The sequence below is a fragment of the Aythya ferina genome (assembly GCF_964211825.1).
Source record: "Aythya ferina genome assembly, chromosome: 1".
In the NCBI taxonomy this organism is placed as follows: Eukaryota; Metazoa; Chordata; class Aves; order Anseriformes; family Anatidae; genus Aythya; species Aythya ferina.
Window position 1 is genome coordinate 152282546 of NC_140296.1, and position 20894 is coordinate 152303439.

The following is a 20894-nucleotide window of genomic DNA, read 5'->3' on the forward strand; positions in this document are numbered from 1 at the left end:
TCCAGTAGCAGGTCTTGTTGACCAAAAGCTGCAAGGGGCTAATGTCAGCCCCCAGGCTGTTTCTTTTTGAGGACTGTAAGAGCAAGAGGATGGGGCCTCCTGTAACAGCTAGGGGATCTTGGTTTCATGTGGTGGAAAAAGGGTGTGGGAGGAGGATGAGCTTTTAGTCACAGGCAGTCCAAACCAGAAAGTGGATTTCAGAAGATATCAGACCTCAAAAAGAGAGGGTGTCGAAGAAAAACAGTGATTTGAAACCATGTGTGGAGCCACTCTGAAGGAGGGTGCAATGCTGGTCAAGGCCATTCCTTGCAGAGCCTTGCAGTTCAGGTTCCAGCCCAGCATCAAGCACTCACTTAGAAAGGCAGAGGCCTGGAGCACAACACCTTTCCCCTCACCATGGTTGGCATGGTTTAGGAGTCTCAGAGGCATTGTATGGATGTTCTTGCTAGCTATCTGAAGGCCGGCAAGTTATGGCCACCCTCTGTGAGGGAAACATGGGGAATCTGACCAGCCAGCCCCTGTCGAACAGGAGCAAGGGTGAAGATGAGCTGTACGTTCACCTGCCCTGGTCATCACAATGTACCAGTTGCACCTTGGAAGTTCCCACCAGGGTGGAGCTGTAATGGCCCATGAGTTGAAGAAGGGCCAAGAAATGGGTCTCGAGGTCTTGAGGCCTTGAGCTTCTCTTAGCATTTCTGCCAGCACCTGTTTAGATCATATTTGCCAGTCCCAGAGAAATGGCCTATGGCCCTGCATGTCCTCAGGGTGTTGGAGACAGCTGTTGGGCCCTGTGGGCATGGATATATTCTTGGTGGGAGCTGTGAAGGTTGGGTGAAGGGGACTTGTTGCAGAGGTCTGTGTGTGGGGCTTGGGCTGAAAGTGGGAGACAGGACAGGCTCTGTTGATAGTAGTAGTAGGAGCACTGATAGGAGCACTGCATTATAACTTTGTGTGTGGCACCTGCTCTTGGCTTATCCTGAAACTGTTTCCTGGCTTCAAGGGCTTTTCTACACCAATCCTGGTACAAGAAGCTCCTGGGGTGTATCACCAGGCCACAGGCTGCAGTTCCCAGGAACTCTTAAAATGAGCACAACTTCCTCTGGTGCAGAAATTGTCCGATGAAGCAATGAAGTGCTCTGTGAGTAACTTCTTGGTATCGCCAGCTCTGCAGCTGCAATGCAGTATTTGTATTAACCATCATTTTTCCCGTTTGTCCTTCAGATGGAGAAATCTGCACCTTCCTTAAGATAAGTGATCTCTCTGGGAAAGAAAGCACAAAGCACCCCTTTATTGCTCAGCTAATCAAGAAAAGAAAATCCCACCGATCTTCTCCCCCCACCCCCTGCCTCTTCCTCCCCCATTTTAATGTTTAAGAATCAGATGAGGCTGTTTGTGCACTATGGTACCTGAAATAGTGGAATAGTAAAATTTAACTTGTGCCAGGTCAGTAGTGAAGATGGGCAGATGCTACATGTGAAAACAAGTATGGATCTGGTCAGCCAAATCATCGAAGGCTATGTTTTTCTAAATCTGGATCTCTGCAATCAATTCTTAGTCAGATTTTGGGGGTATCTAGTAAGGACTAATGACACACTGAAGACTTTCTCAATGAGCAATATACAAGAGAGCCAGCTCTCCTCTATCCAGCCAGCTTTTCTTAACGGCAGTAGGGGATATACCTCTTTGACAAGTGCAACTGGAATTGATTGATTTTTTTCAAAATTGTGGGGGAAGGAGGAATGGTCTGACAGATCAGCTAACAGACAGTCAAACACCCATGCATAAACACACAGACTGCCTTTAGTATGTTCAATTTCTGTCAGAAACACACTGAGAATATACTAAAGCAACAACTACGTAGAGTAAGACAGGGTTTCGCATATGGGTAAGGTAACACATATGTATCCAGACCCCATCTAATAAACATAAAAACACTTGCTTTTAAAACACTGTTTTTTAGACTTGACTGCCCAGGACATTGTGCAACTGAGAACTTGGCACTTTTTATCTCCTTTACATCGACATTGTCAGGAATGGTACCATTTTTAAGTTAAAAAGCCAAGCAAAACCACATTGTCAGCGACACATGCGAGGTGTTCTTGTGATTACCTTCCTGTCCTCATAATGGTGACTGAGGCATGCAAACTCACCCGTGAACTCTACTGCGCAGTGTTAAAGTGGCAGGTAAAAGTGCGGAGTTGGAGGTTTGGTTAAAGGTGTTGTTTGGGTTAGATCAGTGTGTCAGAAGTAATGTAAATTTTTTTTTTTTTAGCCCTCAAGGCTGGGGCAGGCTGATCTTTTTCCTTCCCTCTTGCTTTCATTAGAGCAGAGTGGTGCTGCTGAAACTTCTCATTTTCAGTTGCATGTCCACTGAGAGTCTCTTCAGGATGGCAAAGGTGAACAGGGGAACACTTTCACTAAGTACAGACAGAGTGAAGAACTGTGAAGGGCAAAAGTATGTTGTGGCATTGAATTATCCCATGATTTATCAACTCATTAGCTGCGTTCAGGTTAAACAAATCCCTTCCCTTTGCCAACTCTCTGCTGGGGCTGGAGTCCCAGGCTAACTGGGATGCCTTGCCTGTGGTTTACAAACCATCCGACTCACCAGGGATGAGCTCAGTGGAGGGCTCAGGAGACCCATCTCAGTGTCCTGTCCCCGTGGCCCTCTGGAGTTGAGCAGTGGGAAGGGTTGAGAGCCAGCAGGAGGTGAGGAGATGAGGGCAGAGATGGCCCTGATGGCTGCCAAAGTTTGCTTTCTGCCAGGATACATTATGAACATCTCTAGACGCTTTTAAGGTTATTTTTGGTACTTTCCAAATAATGTTCTTTTAACTATAACCTTTACTTTGAATTTCCTGCCATACATATACATGTGCTTCTCAAAACTACAACATTGTATTACATCTGCCGTTATCTTCCCCTTAAATTGTGGTTCTACTCCGAAAAACGTCTGTTAAAATGGCTCTGCGGGGAACTGCTGTTTATTGTATCAGCGATCTCTTTATTGAATTTTTTCACATTACCAGTCTATAAGAGGCTTTGCTTTGTATCAAAATGGCAACTTTGGGCTGACATTAAAGCATCGAGCTCTTTTTGTTCCTCCTTCTCCAGCATCCCTAGGGATGCTGTTGCTATAGGCTAAATGCTGCCCTCAGGTTAATCTCTGTAACTGTGTTAAAGAGGAGAGGCACTTAAGCAACAGAATTTAAGTTTTGGGATCACAGTCCACAACGGGGTCACCGTGCTGGCCAGAAAGTGTTAAGGCCACCTACACAGCAGACAATATTCCAGTGTTTCTTCCCCTTCCAACTTCTGTCCCACAGAGAGTAACCTGATAAATCTGCCTGATAAAAGCAGAAGACATCAAATATATACAGAGATGAACAAAATGTTCAGGAGCAGGGATTTTCGTGCCCTGCAGGCTGTGTAAGAACATAGATAAAAGTAGTAGGAAGACGAGATATTTGCAGGAGTGCTGACCCATGACAAGTCTGGGGCTGTAGGTGGGAGAGGATGGAGGAGGTGTTCACTTTCCCTCCCTGTCAGTGATGGTCACAGGCCCAGAGAGGTGGAGAAACAAGGGTGGGAGGGGAAGCATGTTACTTTCAAGCACTTTCACTCCTAGCTTGCCTGGCTGTCAACACACGTCTTCAAACTCATGAACGTGAACATAGGGCAATCATGAGATGCTCTCAGTCAGGAGCTGAGCCCTGACTCCTTGCTAGGTTGGTGTGGAGCTAGGCAGTGTCAGGACCTTGGTCTGAAGGGTTGGAACCCAAGCGGCAGACCAAAGAGAGCTTTTAGGTGTGTGTGCCTGCCTCCCTGATGGGTGCGTGTGGAGCAGGCTTAGCTGTCACATTTGCAGAGCCATTGCCTGTGGTGCCACAAAGGCAACTCGGACACACAGTCACTCCCTAGAGAGACACACACTTAAGACCTGGGTTCTCACCCTGGGCCTGGCACTCCATGTCTCTCAGTACTCTTGGGCTGAGGAACCTGAAAGAACGCCTGTATCTACGCCCTTTTCTGAGCATAAGGACTTAGTGTGGGAAATAGAGCACGTGTTTGGAGCAGAGCGGTGTGACAAGTGGTAGCTGAACTGTGGTATCTGCATGTGCAGATGCTCTTAGACTGACACATCTGTGATAGAAAGCTCATCAGCGCAAGCTGGAAGGAAGGTGACATACCCGTGGGATTACCGACGTATTTACACGGTTCTCACATCCTGTCTGAGTCTCAATTTCCACATCAGAAAAAGAAATGTGAGGGACATTTTCCCATCTTCTTCAAGAACTGAGAGTCTCAGAGCAAGGACAAGGTCCTGCATCACAAACAGGTGTCCACTGACCAGGTTTGCAGGGACATTGTTAGCTTCTAGTAGTAAAATGTGCCTGTGTGAGTCCTTGAAGGTTCCCCTTGCATTGAAAGCGGAGAACACATGGCCAGAGCACCTTGTGAACTTGCTCACAGACCAGTATTGAAGAGAGGATATCTGTGCAAGTTATATGATCTATGAAGGTAGCACTGGATTCAGAAACCAGCCTAATACCAAATCTATACCCAAGCAAGATTATCAACAAGTACTACCTTAGCCAGTTTACTATTCAGCACTAGGGACTGCTCTTGTCCTTGGGTAAGATTATTACCTTGTTACCTGGGCAGTCTTGGAAATATAAAGCCCTGCTTTATTTTGCAGCTTGTCAAGGTGTTATACCTCTCTCTATTTAAGCAATGATATCTTCCAGACCTAATACACTGAGAAGAATTCAGAAATTTATTGTACAGTCAAAATTGTTTGAAGTTAAGACATGACACTGCAAGGAGATTCTAGGGAATAAACCCTCAGGTGCTCTGATTAGCAAGGCCTCCTCTCAATTTAATCACATTCCACTTCCTCCTCCATAGTAAAATTCATTACAATAACCACCTCCATTCTGCTTCATTCTGCTCAGAGCTCTCCTTGCTTCTTTGTTTTCTTCATCTCTATCTGAGCAGTTGTTGGAAAGGGATTTATTAGATTGTTGAATTTTGTTTTAAAATATGCTTGATGATGTCATACTCATCCAAAGGCCAACACTCTCACCCCCCCTCTTTAAGCCCTTCTGGAGGTTGCTGACTTGTGACTATGGCAATTACTATTTTTCATGTTATTAAAACACCTGAACAGAAATTACTTGTTTGTTGGCAGCTTCTTGTCTCCTTACTGTTCTGCACATTGAATTGCATTCCTGTCTCTCCCCTGGGCTTTATCAGGAGAGACATTTTTCCCCCTGCTCTGTGGCTTACCAAGTTCAGACCCCTATTTTGCTCCTCCACCTTCTTTGCTCCAGAGCGCTCTCCTCATTATTCTCTACCTCAGGAGGCAAAAGATGTGATAAGAAAGGCAACTGCCACAGCCAGTGTCCCTGAATGGAAAGAATAAAATGGGAAGGTGAAATCCATGTCCATGAGCTGACCCAAGGACTTGAGGGCACTTCACTCCCCCTAGGGATGTTCTGCTTTGTGGAATAGGTCAACACAAAGAGCTCCTCGTCCCTCATGAGACCCCACCTCTGTCATGGTTTTAGCTCTGGCCCTGGTTCTCTGAAGACTTTTCCTCCCAGGGATTCCTCCTCTGGGATGGACTATCTGTAACAGAGCAACTCTGCAGCTAGACAAGGCTTTAGGATATGGAGGCACACATTTAGGGTATGGAGTCCATTTTCTAGCTCAAGGACCTGGAGTAGGAAGGTCTGGTTACTAAAACTGCTAACCTAATCCTGGTGAACACTTCGGGACCACCACTTGGAGAAAAGCCAAGCAGTGTGGAAATGGCTATTTTTTTTTTCCACTGGGGCTTCTGAGGAGCCTGGAATTGTTCCTTGAGAGATGTGACACAGAGCACTTTCTGTGTGAAACTTCAGATTCAGTGCTATAAACATGAAGCCCGAGCCACTTGTCATCACATTAATCCCACTGACTGCACCTGTATTTGGAAATGGGATATAGAGGCCTCAGGGGAACTGGGGCTTGGTCCCTTGAAAGAAAGGCAAGACCAGAATGTCACTTTCCTCCTCTTTTGGAAAAGGCCTTTTTGAGCATTGCTCCAGCACCTTGTGCAAAAGAAGCAGAAAAGGGCCCAGAGCACTGCAGCAGTTTGTAGTTTCATTCTTCCTCTCCCTGCAGCTCGAGAGAGCAATTACAGCCCTCGCAGCCCGCACTGGGCTAGGAGGGCTGTTTTTGTCAGGGTGCTGAGCCACACAGTTGGGAGCGGGCTGTGGAGAAGGTCTCGGGGGGAATGCCCTCTGTCTGCACCTGTGCACACATTCACACACACAAATGCACGTACACAGCTGCAGCTAAGGTGGGAAACACGGAGAGGGCCAAGCTCTTGGCTCCACTCGAATGCTTACCCTGGAAACAGCCCAAGGACAACGTGTGTCCACAGGCACCAGAGTCCCATCCCTTACTCATGTGTCCACGGTTGACACCTTAATTCCAAGGGAAACTTGCACCATTGCTTCTGCATTTGAAGGAGAAGGGTGTTAGTGCATTTCCTCACTGCTGACCTCCCTCCCTTGCACCCCAACAGAAAGGATCCCCTCTTTCTTTCTCTTGCTCCCCTTTGCAAGGTGCAGGTTCCTTTATCAGACATCCTCTATGCCCAGAGGGAAGCTGGTGGTCAAAAAGGACCGCTCTGAGGTTTTTTTTCCCCCTTCCGTCTTGGAAACGATGCCGGCAGCCTGGTGCAGCAGCTCTCTCCCTCCTTCCCCCCCTCCCCTGCTCGGCCCCCGTGAGGGGGGAGGAAGAGCGTGGGCGGTGGAAGGAGCTGTGGTCCCCAGATGTGTGAATTGTTGCCGAGAAGAAATAGCGCACCACGGACAAACAGCAGAGCAGCTCAGCTGAGGGACAGCCATCGCTCTGGGCTTGCGTCACTGACCTTTTCCTCTTGCCCTTCTCAGTCCTCACCTGACCCTCCCACCGCTTCCCCTGCACTTTGCGCTCAGAAATCTCTCTGCACAGCTCTTTGCAGTGGTGATTAGAGCAGGCACAGGAGCTTAAAGAGGGGAGGAAAGTGGAAAAAAAAAAAAAAAAAACAACAAACACTGCAGCAAACAGAGGGCTTTGCAGTGATCATCTCTGCATTTCCACAGAGTTCATGTTGCCACTCTCCAGGTCAAGACTGTGTGCTGACCCAGCACACCGCTGTCCCTGCCTGGTGCAGCCTTTGCAATGAAGGCACAGCAGTTATCCCTCTGCAGCTGGCAACCTTACGGAGAGGGGGGGAGGAGTAAACCTGTCCTGGGGTCAGGGGAGTGCTTCAGACTGAAGTATGAACAAATCGAAATTCTGGAAAGAAAAAAAAGAAAAAAAAAAAAAAAAAGAAAGAAAAAAAGAAAGAAAGAAAGAAAAAAGGGGAATAACCTTGAAAGCTTGGTGCAACTGCAAAGTCTGCATAAATGTTCTAAAGAGTCAAACAACACCTCCGACACAGCAGATGGAGAGAAGTGGGAGTCGGGGTGAAGCAAGGGTTTGGGAGGAGTTTTGGACTGTGTGTGGAATGGTAATCTTGTGGGTCCTTGTCTCAAAGGATGTGCTGAATTGCTGGAGGAACAGAGCTGTGTTACCTGGGAGCCCTTTCTAGTGATCTGCTCCATTCCATTACTTCAGGGGAAGGATCAAGGACACGTGGAAAACAAAATGTGTGTATGGGAGAATGCCGTGAGCCCATAAAAGCATGTGTGGGGCCAGCAGGAGAATGCAGTGAGCATCAGGCACCCCACGAAGCACGCACCCATTTTTCTACGTATGTCCAATGACTCATTTTCTTTCTCTTTGTCCTCCCATCACCGTGTTAGATCATGTGTAAAGGAAGGTGGAAAAGGGCAGAACAACAGAAAGTTCTCATCCTGTTCCTTCTGGGATGCTTTGCCCAAGTCTTGCAGTAGGACACTGCTCTGTTAAACACCTGGTGTGTGGCCAGAACTTCAGAGCAGGGGACCAGGTCAGTGAAAATGATGCCTGCAGGATGGGTGGCAGTGGGTCAGGAGACCCGTTGTCCTCCCTCCTTTTGCTGGGCACTCCCTTCCCTTGTGTTCTTTGAAGCACTGCAGCTGTCCCCAGTGGCAACCAGTGGGGCTTGGTCACTTCTAACACCTCAGAGGTGAGCTGCAATTTGCATTGTTTTGGGCTCCCTGGTGGTTGAGGCACATTAACAGATTTGAGGTTGATGCAGATAAGCATCACTGCTCGAAGGCATGGGTGCAAGTAGGTTAGTGCGAATCAAGCCCTACCTCCTGCTCACCCGGGGCTGGATTTCCAGCCTTGCAGGGCAGATGGGGAGCCCTCTGCTCCTTAAATTCTCAGACCCAAGGGCCATTCTTAGCCATTGCCAACAGGCTTGGAAAAGTATGAGCTTCTTCTGCAATAATTTCCTGGCCATTTGTGAGTTAACTAATGCAAGCTCAAGAGACGGGACTGGTTTGTGGGTTGAGAAGCTGTCAGAAGCCTTTGACTGGGACCTTCTGCCTGCCACTCACCGTGGTATAACTGTGGGAGAGAGATCACAGAGGGAGAGCGGGGGAAGGCAAGTCATCAAGCGAAGGAGCTGCGCTTGTACAGAAGAGGCCTGGCACCTCGGCCCCCCGTACCCACCTCCTGATAACATCTTCAGAGCGAGCCAGGCGTGCAAAGGGCAACGGTTTCCGCTGGCAGGAAGGCGAGAGATGTCCATGTGGGGCTGGTGTGTGCGCGTGTAGACGTGTGTGGGTGTGACAGCAGAGCGCAGCGCCGAGATGGCCTCTGAAGCCTAGCCAGGCCCAGCAGATGCCTATTTTACCACCATGGAAAATCCACCCACACGGCTGAGGTGCAAACGAAGCAGGTTGTCTGGGGGCTTCGGGAGGCTGGAGCGGAGGGGGAACCTGCCACGTTACCCAGCCTTCTGAATGGAGGAGAAAGCCCTGAAGTGGGGCAGGTCCTGCATGTGGTTGGAAGCTGAGGTGAAGCTCGAGGGGCTGCCTGAGACCTCCTCCATGGCTGCTCCATGGTGCTTTGGGTGCAGGCACGCACACTTGTGTCCGTGTGAGCACCTGCTGCAAAGCTGAAGGTCTCCTTCTTGTCCTCCCACCCCGGTACAAACCCTATTCCACCCTCCCAGCCTTTCATACCCCTTTTCTTGCCCTGCTTCTCCTTTCCCACAGCTATCACAGGGCACGGAACTCTCACAGGGCCTCCAGTTTCTCCTAAGCTGGCGCTGACACACACTTCCTCTCCCAGAGATAGCACTATCTCCTGCACTTTACCTTCTCTCCCTCCCTCCCCCTTCGTACCTGCAAGACCACAAACCCGCAGGAAACCAGTTTAAAGGGCCAATCCGTTGGCAGATACCTTCATGAGGTTCACATGAGCCCTCACCTCAAGTTTGATATATGGAAGACGCTCTTTACCATGAGGGTGGTGAGGCACTGGAGCAGGCTGTCCAGAGAAGCCGTGCATGCCTCCTTCCTGGAAGTGTTCAAGGCCAGGATGTATGGGACTTGGAGCAACCTGGTCGAACCTGATCAGGGAAAGTGATCAGGTTCCCTTCCAACCCAAGCAATTCTGAGAGTCTATCATTCAATTCCGTACCTTGAAGGAACTTGAGAAAACACGTGATGGGGTGAATGAGGTGACTGGAGGTCTCCACGGTGAGCTGTACACATTGACCGGGCAGCAGAGCTGTCTCCAGCTCTAGGGCTCTTCGTTTAACAGCACTGCAGGGTCCACATTGCCTGAGCTGAGCCTCACCCATGGTAGCTCCCCACCCAGACATCTATGGTGCTATGGGTGGCACTGGCTGAAGTCCCTGCCAGTGATGCATGCATCTTAGCCCCAAGGGAGTGGGCCGAACAGACTAGGCATCAGGTAGCACGTTCCTCTCCAAGTGGACAGGCTGAAGGACCAAACCATAGAAAACGTTTCTAGAAGGTACGGCTACACATTTCCGCTCCTCCCTCCTCCTTCACTCCTCAGCTTTCGTAAGTGTGACAGAGGCACCTCCAATCTACCAGCATCTCACCTCAAGGGGCCAGAAACATGCACAAATACAGCCCCGGAACTTCCTGAGGACATATTTCTAACTGCTTCCTCAGAAGCAAATAAAAAACCTGAAGAGGGCTGGTCTCAGATAGAACAGATCACCGCATTTACTAAGATATATATAGCCCTAGCTCTGGGCCTGACAGAGGGCTAAAGAGGCCTGTAAGGATGCACATGGTTATGTTTTCCACCCCTTGCCAAATGAACCGTCTGGTACATGTCAAACCACAGGAGAAGCTATTCGAAGATGAATGAGACTCAAAACAAAAGGTCCTATATGGGCATCTGCTTTTGTTTTCTTGTCCATTCCTCCACCTCATTACAAGTGCTCATCCCCTTAGTCCAAACCCCAAGGACCCTGAACAAAACCCCACTTACCTCTTCCACCTGCATGGAGACCTCCAATAAGCATCCTCCCTGCTCTTGGGACTCTAACCCTCACAGATCTTCCACTCAGGCCTTGAAGTCTTCACTCCCACCGACCCTCAATGCTCACCATTTTCCCCAAGTTTATGTGTAATTGTCACTTGTCTTTGCATTCCTGACATGAACCTCAAGCCCTTGCCGTCTCACCCAGGTCTTCCAAAACATGTACACAGCTTGAATCTGGAACTACCTCTGCCCTGTTTTTAGCAAGCACAAGTGCCTAGGCAACAATTTAATGTCCCTCGTGTCTGCACTTCCTGGCTTTTACCTCTTGGCATAGAAAACAGAAACACCACAGGGAAAACTCACTTATGCTTACTAAGTACTTGATAGAAGGATTTGCCAAAAATTTCACAATCTAAAGGACCTGATCCCCCTAAGGAGAAGTCTGGCCTTAGCCCAGCCTTCCTCGACAGAATTGGTTAAGTACTTGAAGATCAATCTGACTTTGTGCTGCCTTCTTTTTTTTTTTTTGGTAACTTCCAAAGCATTCTTCCCTGAATTTGCTTAAAAGTTTACCAGGAGAGGGAAGAGAGGTGTCATAATTGAAAGTATCAATGTAGCAAAAGTCTTTAAGTAAACAGATAGGGATTGCTGTGGATTTCCAAGGGAAGTTTCAGAGCTGAGTTAGTGGTTGTACCTGTTTGTTACAGGTTATTATCTTTTTCATTGCACTATTCAGCCGTACACAGAGCTAGAAGGAACAGGCTGGGAAGGAAAAATAGGTCTAAGTGCAAAACAACCAGGGAAAAAAGTTTAATACCACAGAATTTATATATATATTTATATATATATATATACACGCACAAAAAAAAAAAGTTCTTGGAGTTTGTTTTTGTAACATAAAGCACCATTAATTCCACAGTACATTACAACTCAGCCTACTACACCTTCCAGAAAGCACCCAAGACTCCTGAAATCTGATTTAGCACCAAGGGATTGCCATCTTGTTTAGCACCAAGAAGCCTGTTAAAACATACCCTTTGGTCCCCCTGCCCTCCTCTACCACATGCATTATAGGCACCATCTGGATGCTCATGGGTAGCACGTGAGACCTATCACTGTAAATAAAAAACAAAAACAAACAAAAAAATACAGAAAAGGAGGAAGAAAGAAGCTTGTTTCTGGAGATATTGAGTGTTAGAGAGGCTTCTCTTCAGGGAGACATGGGACACTAAATACACAATATCTGGGCTTGCAGCCTGTGGCTTAGGAAGAGAGAAAGGGATTCAGTCCTGAGCATCACCTCCAGCATGTTGCTTCCTCGCCACTGCCTGGAATCCTGTCTCTGAGCAGTTTCACACACTGACCTGCTAAGGGAAAGGAAGAAACTCGGTTTCCTTCCGTTCCCATGATCCTGTCATCACGTGGTTCCCTGGGAAAGACCTGGCTTTGCCTCAGTGAAACCACATTTTTATACACATTGCCTCAGTGACAGCAGTGGGGAGGATCAGGGGCAGAAAGTGCCTAAAACTCATTCCAGTCTGCACAGCTTCCCTAGCAAAGCAGGGAGGGTAGAGTAAGCAGGGCAAGAGAGAAAATGTCCTGCAATTCTCTCAAGTTAATTTTTAATATTTAGCCTGTGACCCTGTACCTTTGCCATCCTGGGCTGAGTGTACCTGACTGAGTCCTAATATAATAATTTGTTTTGTATCTCCTAACGGAGAGCTCTGGTAGTCACAGGTGCCATAGGCTGAGACCATGGCTAACCATAAGGCCATGGAAGCGTAAGTCAGAAGACTTCATTATCAGCAATGGGCAGAGGAGAAATACAATTCCTCCTGCTTGTCCTGTCCTGAGACTAAAAAAATAATAATAATAATAAAAAGACAACTCTTGGCACTGCTATTTGTGGCAGCATCAAAACTCATGGAAGTGATTTTCCCAAAGTGCTGAGTCAGCGTCACCCAATCTCCCCCCGCCAAAAAAAAACATCACACCCCCAGCGGGATGTGAGTGAGGCCAGAACAAATGGTAGTAGAAAATCCTACTGCTGGCATCCTTTCCCACTGCAACAGCTCCAACCTGACAAGTGAGGGTTTGTTTTAGCCACATGTTTTTCTCAGTTGCTCTAATGAGATTGCCAGAAAAGGGCACAGAACATGTGGCAGGGAGGCTTTTAATACTGGGATGAGCTGCTGAAGTCTCGCCTCCTTTCACGCCGCTGCTTTGCCTCTAGTTCTTTTCCAACAGAGAGGCAAAGAGGTCCCAACCCACCCAGGTTTGGAACCATGGTTTAACTGCAGTTGGTCTTGCAGCCTGCAGCTCAGGCCCTGAAACGGCAGTCCCTCAACGCCTAATGTGAGAGAACCACCTTCAGGAGGACTGACATAATGACATGCAGGAGCCAGGGCCAAGGGAGCACCCCTGCTGCAGAAGTGAGCAGAATCGGGCTCAGTCTGCACCTGGGAAGGGAAAACCCCGTCTGGACTGGGCTTGGCTTCCCAGAGCTGGAGAACTGAGACCAAGCAGGGGTTTGAGAGGGAGTTTTGGGAGGGCTCTCTCTCTCTCTCATTCTGTGCTTGTGATCCCCAGTGGGAACAGAGTTGTGGGCTCTCCTGATTCAATGGCAGATGACTCTGAAGCATCTGGATGTGTCTGGCCCCTGTCTCTTCAAAGAGCAAGGCTGACACAGCAGAGGACTGTCCCACCAGGCCACCATTTTACAGCCAGCCTACATGGGGGAAGGGCCACAGGGCCCTGAGGCTAGGGCCATAACCTGAGGGCTCTGTGACCCAAAACTGCGTCTACAGAAAGTCAATGACATACTTTGGAAGGCCAACAGACTTCTTTTTGGAAAGACAGTATCTTCTCTCACCACTCCTATATCTTCCTTGTGCTACAGGAGACCAGCAGACCCCAATCTACTCAACACACTACAGGTGTGAGCACTGACATTAGGGCCATGTTTCAGGCTGCAGAACTGGCATGTCTAGTCAGGACAGAGAGAAGCCAGGGTGCACCTGGGCAGTGGGAACTTTATAGCCCTTTCTACAGGAGTTTTTTTTTTTGGGTAGGAAGCCCCAAGGAGGGACACGTTCCCAGGAGCACCATCCTAGCTTTAACTCTAGGACCCTAAATGCCAGCCACATCCCACTGGCAGATTTAGAACAAGCCAATAACTTAAGCTGGGGTCATAAGGTGAGGGGTGAGAGATGGTAGTGTCATGCTCTAAATGCACAGATACAGGCCTGGCTGCGAGAGAGCGTGAGGTGGGAGACAGTGTGGCAAGTTTCACACTCGATGCCTGAGACTTGACAGGCCCATTTCCAAGTGATTTGCAGTGGTTGCGGGCAGTAAAGAGAGAGAGAGGAAGAAGAAGAAGGCCGGAGAGGCCTTGGGAAGGAGGAGAGGCAATTAGTCAAGGCTGGGCTTGACCAGGTACCCATTGAAGGTGATGTAGACATCGACATCGTCACTGTAAATGGCATTCTCCCGCTCCCGCTTGTAGAGCCTCACCCAGACCTCATCGTTTTCCTGAAGCTCCAGCATGAGGCTCTGGCTCTGCATGATGCTGCGGTCACTGGGTTGGGCATACAAGATGACTGCCTCTTCTTCATTGTGCATGATGTGCATGTAGGTCTCCTTGAAGTTCCAGGTGTGGACGTTGAGGCTGAAATAGTACAGGCCAGCTACAGAGCAGTAGAACTTGCCGTTGAACATGTCAAAGTGGCTGTAGAGGTTGACGAAGACAGTGTCAAAGATCAAGACCTGGAAGCCCTCGCTGCTGTGCAGGGCTTTCTTGCGACCAACGGAGAACGCAGCGTACTGGTGCTTGCAGGAGTCCCCTGCTGTGCCCATCTGTCCTTTGCTGCCTTTCTGGCCCTGGGCACCTCGCTCTCCTCGGGGCCCTTCTTTGCCCCATTTCCCTGGCATCCCAGGCTCTCCCCGGTCTCCTTTCTCTCCTACAAGAGGAAGCAGAGAACACAACCCCTGTGTGATACCAGAGGGAGAGGTGGAAGTGGCGGTGAGAAAAAACAATGAGGAAACAGGACTGCTGAAGGATGGGGCAATGCCAGAAGAAGGAATGCTCCTGAGGGTCACCGTATCATTGTGCTTTATGGAAAATGAGCCAGCAGAGCTGTGGGTGTGACTGGGGTCTCTTTTCTTACTAACCACCTGATACGGCCTTGCTGGAGGCATTAGGATCTGTCCCTAGGAGTCTCCAGCCCAAGATGGAGCACAACAGCTCAAAGTACTGCTGGGGCTCTTCACCTCATCTTCATCCTCCACACTCTTTTACCCATGCGACAGTCACTGCCCCTCCTACACACATCTCCCAGGACCCAGTTATCTGTGTAGTGTGAACACTGTTTTTGCTGCAGGCTGGACAAGGAGAATAAATTGATGTGTCAGAGAGTATGACTAGAGAGGGGCAAGAAGTGGGACTAGAAGGAAAAGATCCAAGCTGATCTTGGTGGGTGGCACAGTAAAGTTTAGAGGACTGGTACTGCGAGGATACTAGCAACATCTGGGCATCCTGTGTAATGGGGTTCATGCATGGCCTGTCACAAGCTTGGGCAGGCATTAATACGTAGAGAGAATGGCACCAGAACTTACTTTGTGTGTAAAGAGAAGACAGAGGTCAGAGCAGCCTCCACCAAAAGTGCCAGCATCCTAAATTTGTGCCTTGTTCCCTTTCTCCTGTCCCTCCTCCATGCGGTTTTGCAAAATTGCTGGTGCACAGATTTCGCTGCAACACCCCACTCTAATCCAAGCCTTTATCTGCCCCTGGACGCTCTTGTGAGCTTTGATGGGCTGCAGCTATTTCCAGGCTGGGCAGGGAAGGGAGAACATCTGCCCAGCCTGTCCAGGGGAACCGCAGAGCAACAATGACCGGAGCAGGATCCAGCTGGGAACAGGCTTTTGCCCACAGCAAAGGCTCTGGAGGGTGGAGCTGATCTAAAACATCTAAATCTTTTCTAAATCTTTTACCCCTAGCCAAGCCAGCCACAGCAGGGTGGAACAAGCTGGCCCCACGCAGGCCTTGGCACCCCGGGGACCAAGATGGGCACTTACCCTTCAGTATGGTGATGTTGATATAGGGACGCACCTCTGGCATTGGGTAGGGCAGGTGGCGGTGGCTGTGAGGGTGAGGGGAGGCATCCGTGGAAGAGTCCAGGGGGTCACAGCAGCGCCTGCAAGCACCAGGGGCAGGTTCTGTGAGGCTGGGTTCATCAGTGGGCGCCCCAAGGACAACAAGAGGGAGGAGAAGGAAGGCCAGGGGTGTGCGCAGGTAAATTATGTCCATGGTGACCTGGGAAGACATGAGGAAGGGCTGGAGTGAGGCATAAGAAAGGGAGGACACGGGGGATGGAGCAGATATCACCAGGAAGGTGATATTGGTGGCTGGGGCCAGTGGAAGGACAAACAGGCACTGTCTCGTGGAGGGTGTTACATGCTTGATGTCCCTGGAGGTTCAAGGCTGCAATCTGGGTCGCAACCACATGGCCCAAGAGGATGCCCCACGCCTTTCAACCCAGACCGATGGAGAGTGGAAGAAGGTTTCACCCTCAAAGCCTGTCTCAAGGCAAACCACTGGAGCCACTCAAAGACTCAATAGGCAGGCAGGGATAGAGGAAGGAGACATGGCAAACCACGTAGCTCCTTCAGAAAAAGGCTTAGTAGGGTGCTGAATCTGTGGGGAAGGCTGCGAAGAAGCTCTCCAGACCTCCAGCCGCCAGGTATCAGCCATTCACAGGAGTTATAACCCAGTGCCCCAGCTGGAGCCAGATCCACGTGTCCCTGCAGTGAGACCCCTTCACTGGTGGGCTGGGAACTAAACCCCAGCCCCCTCCCTTCCCCACCAAAACCCCATCCCCACCAAATCCCATCCCTTTGTGTTCCTAGGGCCCTCCACCAAGCTCCCCGCTTCCTTTCCATCACAGGAGGAGAGCTGAAGCCCAGCGCCTTGCCCAAAGGGCTGGCCGACTCCTCAGAGCCGCAGGCCTTCGCAGCAGGTCCAGAGAGGAGCTACTGCTCCCCTGCAGAGGAGGAAGGCAGCAGAAAGCAGAGCAGGCAGCCTGCAGAGAAGCGAGTGTGCAAAAGACAGACATGCAAACATGCTCAGAAACCCCCTCTCCCAGCCTCTGCCCCCCAGCACCACTCACCCTGGAGGCTGAGGGCTCCCCACTGTGCTCCCCAGCCCCTTGCTCGCTGCCTTTTCTCCGCACAGCGCTGGCCCCAGGGCTCATGGCTCCAGGAGCCGGCTTGGCAGCGGCTCTGCTCAGCACTGGCAGGGTGCACAGCCCAGGCTTGGACCTGCTCCCCCCCCTCTCTTCTCCCTCCCTTCTCCTCCCTGGCTCTGGGCGCCCTCCATTGCAAACCAGCTTAGGAGGTTTCAGTGCTTCTTAACTCTTTCCTAGGTGGTTTCTTTTCGCTTTTAATTCTCTCTGCTTTTTTTTTTTTTTTTTTTTTTTCTTCCAAAGAGCCAAGCCTGGTCAGTGAGTTGCAGGCAGAATGAATGCGTTGCGCCTTATGGAAAGGGTGGGAAGGCAGCAGGGCACTGTGTCATCCTGAGCATCTTGTGGTGGGATGGTGCAGGAATCCCCCCTCTGCCAGCCCCCTGGGTTAGCCCCTTGCCCTATGAACCAGCCCTTCACCTGGCTGCCCATGCTCTCTCCCACTCATCATCCCCAGACTTCCCTTTCATCTTCCACTCTCTCCTGTACTGTTTCTTTCTGGGTGTCACCGTGGCCTCTCACTCTATTTCCAGCAGGTTTATCTGCCAAATGGGAGAGGCACTGGCTTTTTCCCTCTCTGGTCATCCTCCTTCCCCGGGCAGAGCCCCAAGCCTTGCGCTCGGGCGCGTGTCAAGCCCCGGTCATGTCCCGGGCAGAGAAGTTCACACAGGAGAGCTGTGCTGGCCCAAAGCTCAGCCCCGCTGCCACCAGCCAAACCTGAGGCTCTGCAGCAAACCCTGGTGAGGGTCTTTGCCCCCAGCCTGGTGCCGAGCTGATCCTCTTGTGCCCTTGGGGTGAGCTGCGCTGGGAGCTGGGGTGAGGGCCGTTTGGGGGGAGGAAGGAGATTTTAGGGGTTCTGTGGCAAAACTGGATTTGGGAACCTACACCCCGTGCGGGTGCACATGTGCATCCTTGGAAGGCAGAAGGGAGGGTGAGCAATAGGGCCAGAAGTGCCAAGTCAGCACTGCACAGTTTCCAAGGGAAGCTGGAGAAGACTTCTAGGCTTCTGAGTGGAAAAGGGTTTTGTGCATGCCTAAGCATGCTTGGATTTTTATTTTATTTTATTTTTTTTTTCATGTTTTTGTTTTCCTTCTCCCAGTTGCTCGGTTCGGGAACGGGAGGCCCTGCTTCCCAGAGAGTGGCTGGCGCTTGGCAGGACCCCAGCACCACTGGAGAAGCAAGCGGAAAAGTCTGGGAAAATATGTGCTGCAAGCTGGGGGGAAGGGAGGGAGGGGGCTGGGAGGGCTGGAGATATTCTCGGGCTGCCTGTCAGCCTGCAGCTCAATGAACACGGAGCCAGCATGCCTCCAGCCGCGGCCGCAGGAGGCCTGAGAAATTCACTGCCGTGCTTGCAAGCTCCCAGCACCGAGCCTCCCACCTCTGCCTGTGCCTCGGTTTCCCCCTCTGGAAAATGAGAGCTGGGGAGAGGGGAAGGGGCAGAGGGATGCTGCTTGCTGATAGAGCCTCGCCAGCTTACGGGAGCAGCTCGCTGTGTGATGAGTTGTATTTTCTGCCCGCTGCTGCTGGGGATTTCCGCAGCTGGCAGTACTACTGCTGCTAGCCAACACATTTTCTCATGTGCAAGAAAACTTGGAGACTCTGACACTGAAGGCAGTCTTCCTCCTTGTTCATCAAAGCTTGCAGTGCCTCACTCTCCCAGGTCTTATTCCCAAGCATGACATTACCTCTCCTTGCAGCTCTCTGCCTTGTATCTGACCTCCTCCACCTTTTTAGGGGAACAGGCAGCACGAAAGCAGTTGCCCTCATTTCCCTCCTGCCTCTCCATCCACACACGTGAGGTGCTGCTCACAACCGAGCAAATATTCTCCGTGGAGGACCTCGCTGGCTGGGCTTTTGCCTTTTTCTCATCTCTCTGGAAGAGCAGCAGTGGGTGGTGAGCAGGACCTTGCACCCCACGTCTTGTCCAAGCCTAACAAGGGCACTCGGGGAGCCGGGAGCAGACAAAGACTTGCTCTGGTGGCATTGCCCTGCTGGGCAGCAACTTGTGCCAGCCAAGACACCATCCCCAGAGAAATATCACCCTGATCCCTGAAGGGAATGGGCTGTACCAGCAGCGTTTTGCCAGTGCAGCCACTTTTACAGGAGGTCTTGGCTCGCATGGCTGCGTGCTCATATGACGGGTTTCGAGAGCTCTATCCGCTGTCCCCGTGCCAGCCACACTTCCAAGTGTAACCCAAGCCTGGAGGCACCCTGCGTGCTCAACAAGCCTCCCTCTCCCTTGTTGCACACTGCCTTGGAGGCAGCCCAGGGAAGCTCTGGCCAGATTGGACAACAGCAATCCCTGCTGAAAAGCAGCTGCTTCCTCCTCCTGCGTTTCCTTCCTTCTCCTGAAGCCCTCCCCTCAAAGGAGAGCGGAGGGGATAAAGCCTGGCTCTCCCCCAGCGACTCCCTGCATCCTATTAACCCTGTCTGCCAGGTACAGAAGGAAGGAAATCCCTTGGTGTCTCCCCAATCTTCCCACCCCCCTGTGTGCAGCTCAGCTCCTCCCGCACACGTGGACCCCCTGCCCTGCTACCCGGGCAGGAATCCACCACAAACCCACCCGTGTGGCAAAACCCAAGCTTTCCCTCTGCTGCGAAGGCACCGTCCATCCGTCCACACCACGAGGCAGAGGAGCAGCCCCTTCCCTTCCCCTTCCTGGCTGCTTCTCCTGGACCAGGGCGCTTTTCCCCTTCCCCAGCCCTCTCCCCCCACTCTCCCAGAGCAGCGCAAAGCAGGAAGGGGAAGCAGAGGAGCTCTTACCTCCGCACCCCTCTGGAGGGGTCCTGTGCTGGGTTTGGTGTTATCCTCAGCTGCTCCTGGTTAGCAGTGCTGGGGAGGGAGGGAGGGAGGGAGGGATGAAGGGAGGGAGGGAAGGAGAGGGGAGGGAGGGCTGGCGGGGCCCAGCTGACTCCAGCCAGATGCTCGCCAAGTGCTCTTATGTAATTACCGTCCTCTCCATCCCGCCTCAGAGGCCTTGGTGAGTGCCTCCCCCCCCCCGCGCTGCCCCGTGTCGGGCTTGGCTCGCGCTCCCTGCCTCCTTCCTTCCACCCGCCCCGCGCTTTGCTCAGCTGATTCCTTCTGGAAGCAGAGCTCACGCTCCTGGCTGCTGCCTCCGCCACCCTCGGGGAGGGAGGTCACACGTGCCCCAAGGAGCCGGGGCTGGGGCTCTCCTCTTCATCACTGCTCAGCCCTGGCCTCACTCGTGGCCTCGCTCTTCCTCAGCGCCTGCAGATGGGGAGGAGGACACACAGGGTATGGAAAGGTGGCGGTGACTTTTGGGGTGCCCCAAGTCACCCCGTGTGCCAGCAGGCCCTCTGGCACATCCCAGCTCTGTTTTTTGGGGATGGCTGATCGTCCCAGGCTGGAGTGCAGAGAGGGGTGGGAAGGGAAATCTTTCCCAGCCCGCGGACTTGTGCAGCAGCCAGTCCCTGCTACCCAGGAGCACCAACGCTGCTTGAAGCCGCTGGCGGGGGGACAGCTGAGGATGTGCAGGCTTGCTACGAGTCAGCTGCGTGGCTGCATTTCACTCATAGCTGCTGCCCGAGCGGGGCCTGGATCAGCGAGGAATGACACGTTCCTTGGCTTTACGCAGCCTCCTGCGGCAGCGTTTGAGGGCACTTCTGCCAGCAGCGATTTCTTCTGTGGCCTGCTCTGTCAGCGTGGCAGCCTGGCTTTTCTCACATGGAACAAAGCCTGGCAAACCTACTACTTTTTTTTTTTTTTTAGTTCCTTTTTTTTTTTTTTTCCTTTTTTTTTTTTTTTCCTCTTTACTGTGCACTGCTTAAACGCCACGTGGAGCAGCTGGAAGAGCCATTCACCTGTGCTTGCAGCTAGAGCAAAACCCTTGCTGAAGCTGGCAGTCTCCAGCACTGAGCATGAACGATGGATGCTTGTGCTCGTCCCCCACAGCTCATCTCAGTGCCACGCCTGCCAGGCACATCTGAACGGGATATCTGGGACCTGCTGGCACCCTGCATCAGCTGGAGATGTGCTGCAGCTCAATGCATGTCATCCAGGCTGCCCTCTCCCCACAGGTGACCCTTTCTTAGAGCCCCTCTTGCCACCTCAATGGCTCCTCTTTTCCCCATCCACTCTGATCTAGACCCAGGAGCTTCTACTCTTGTGTTGAACCATCGTCCTACACACACTCCTAGCCCTCTCCTGGCGACAGCGAGCAGCTATTAACAGTAGCTAGCTCCTGGGGGCATCTAATCTTTCACA

The 20894-nt window shown here is 51.3% G+C and overlaps 1 protein-coding gene across 2 annotated transcripts; it reads right to left on the minus strand.

Annotated features, from left to right (window-relative positions):
- Positions 1–1111: 1111 nt before the first annotated feature.
- Positions 1112–19510, minus strand: C1QTNF6 (C1q and TNF related 6). Of its 2 annotated transcripts, XM_084505657.1 has the most exons (4): positions 19434–19510; positions 15508–15745; positions 13948–14393; positions 1112–1260 (listed from the first exon to the last, which is right to left on the minus strand). In XM_084505657.1, exons 2-4 carry the CDS (start codon positions 15737–15739, stop codon positions 1243–1245), a joined length of 696 nt encoding a protein of 231 aa, XP_084361783.1. In that variant the 5' UTR covers positions 15740–15745; positions 19434–19510; the 3' UTR covers positions 1112–1242. The 2 variants fall into 2 exon arrangements, with proteins under 2 accessions (XP_084361783.1, XP_084361782.1); XM_084505656.1 differs by lacking the exon at positions 1112–1260 and having other exon boundaries at positions 11295–14393.
- Positions 19511–20894: the final 1384 nt, after the last annotated feature.

Bases quoted from the DNA above. Each gene is read 5' to 3' on its own strand.
- C1QTNF6 (XM_084505656.1), bottom strand. From the start codon at position 15,739: ATGGACATAATTTACCTGCGCACACCCCTGGCCTTCCTTCTCCTCCCT. The intron at 14,394-15,507 runs GTAAGTGCCCAT...TTCCTCTTGTAG, and splicing joins CAACATCACCATACTGAAGG to GAGAGAAAGGAGACCGGGGA.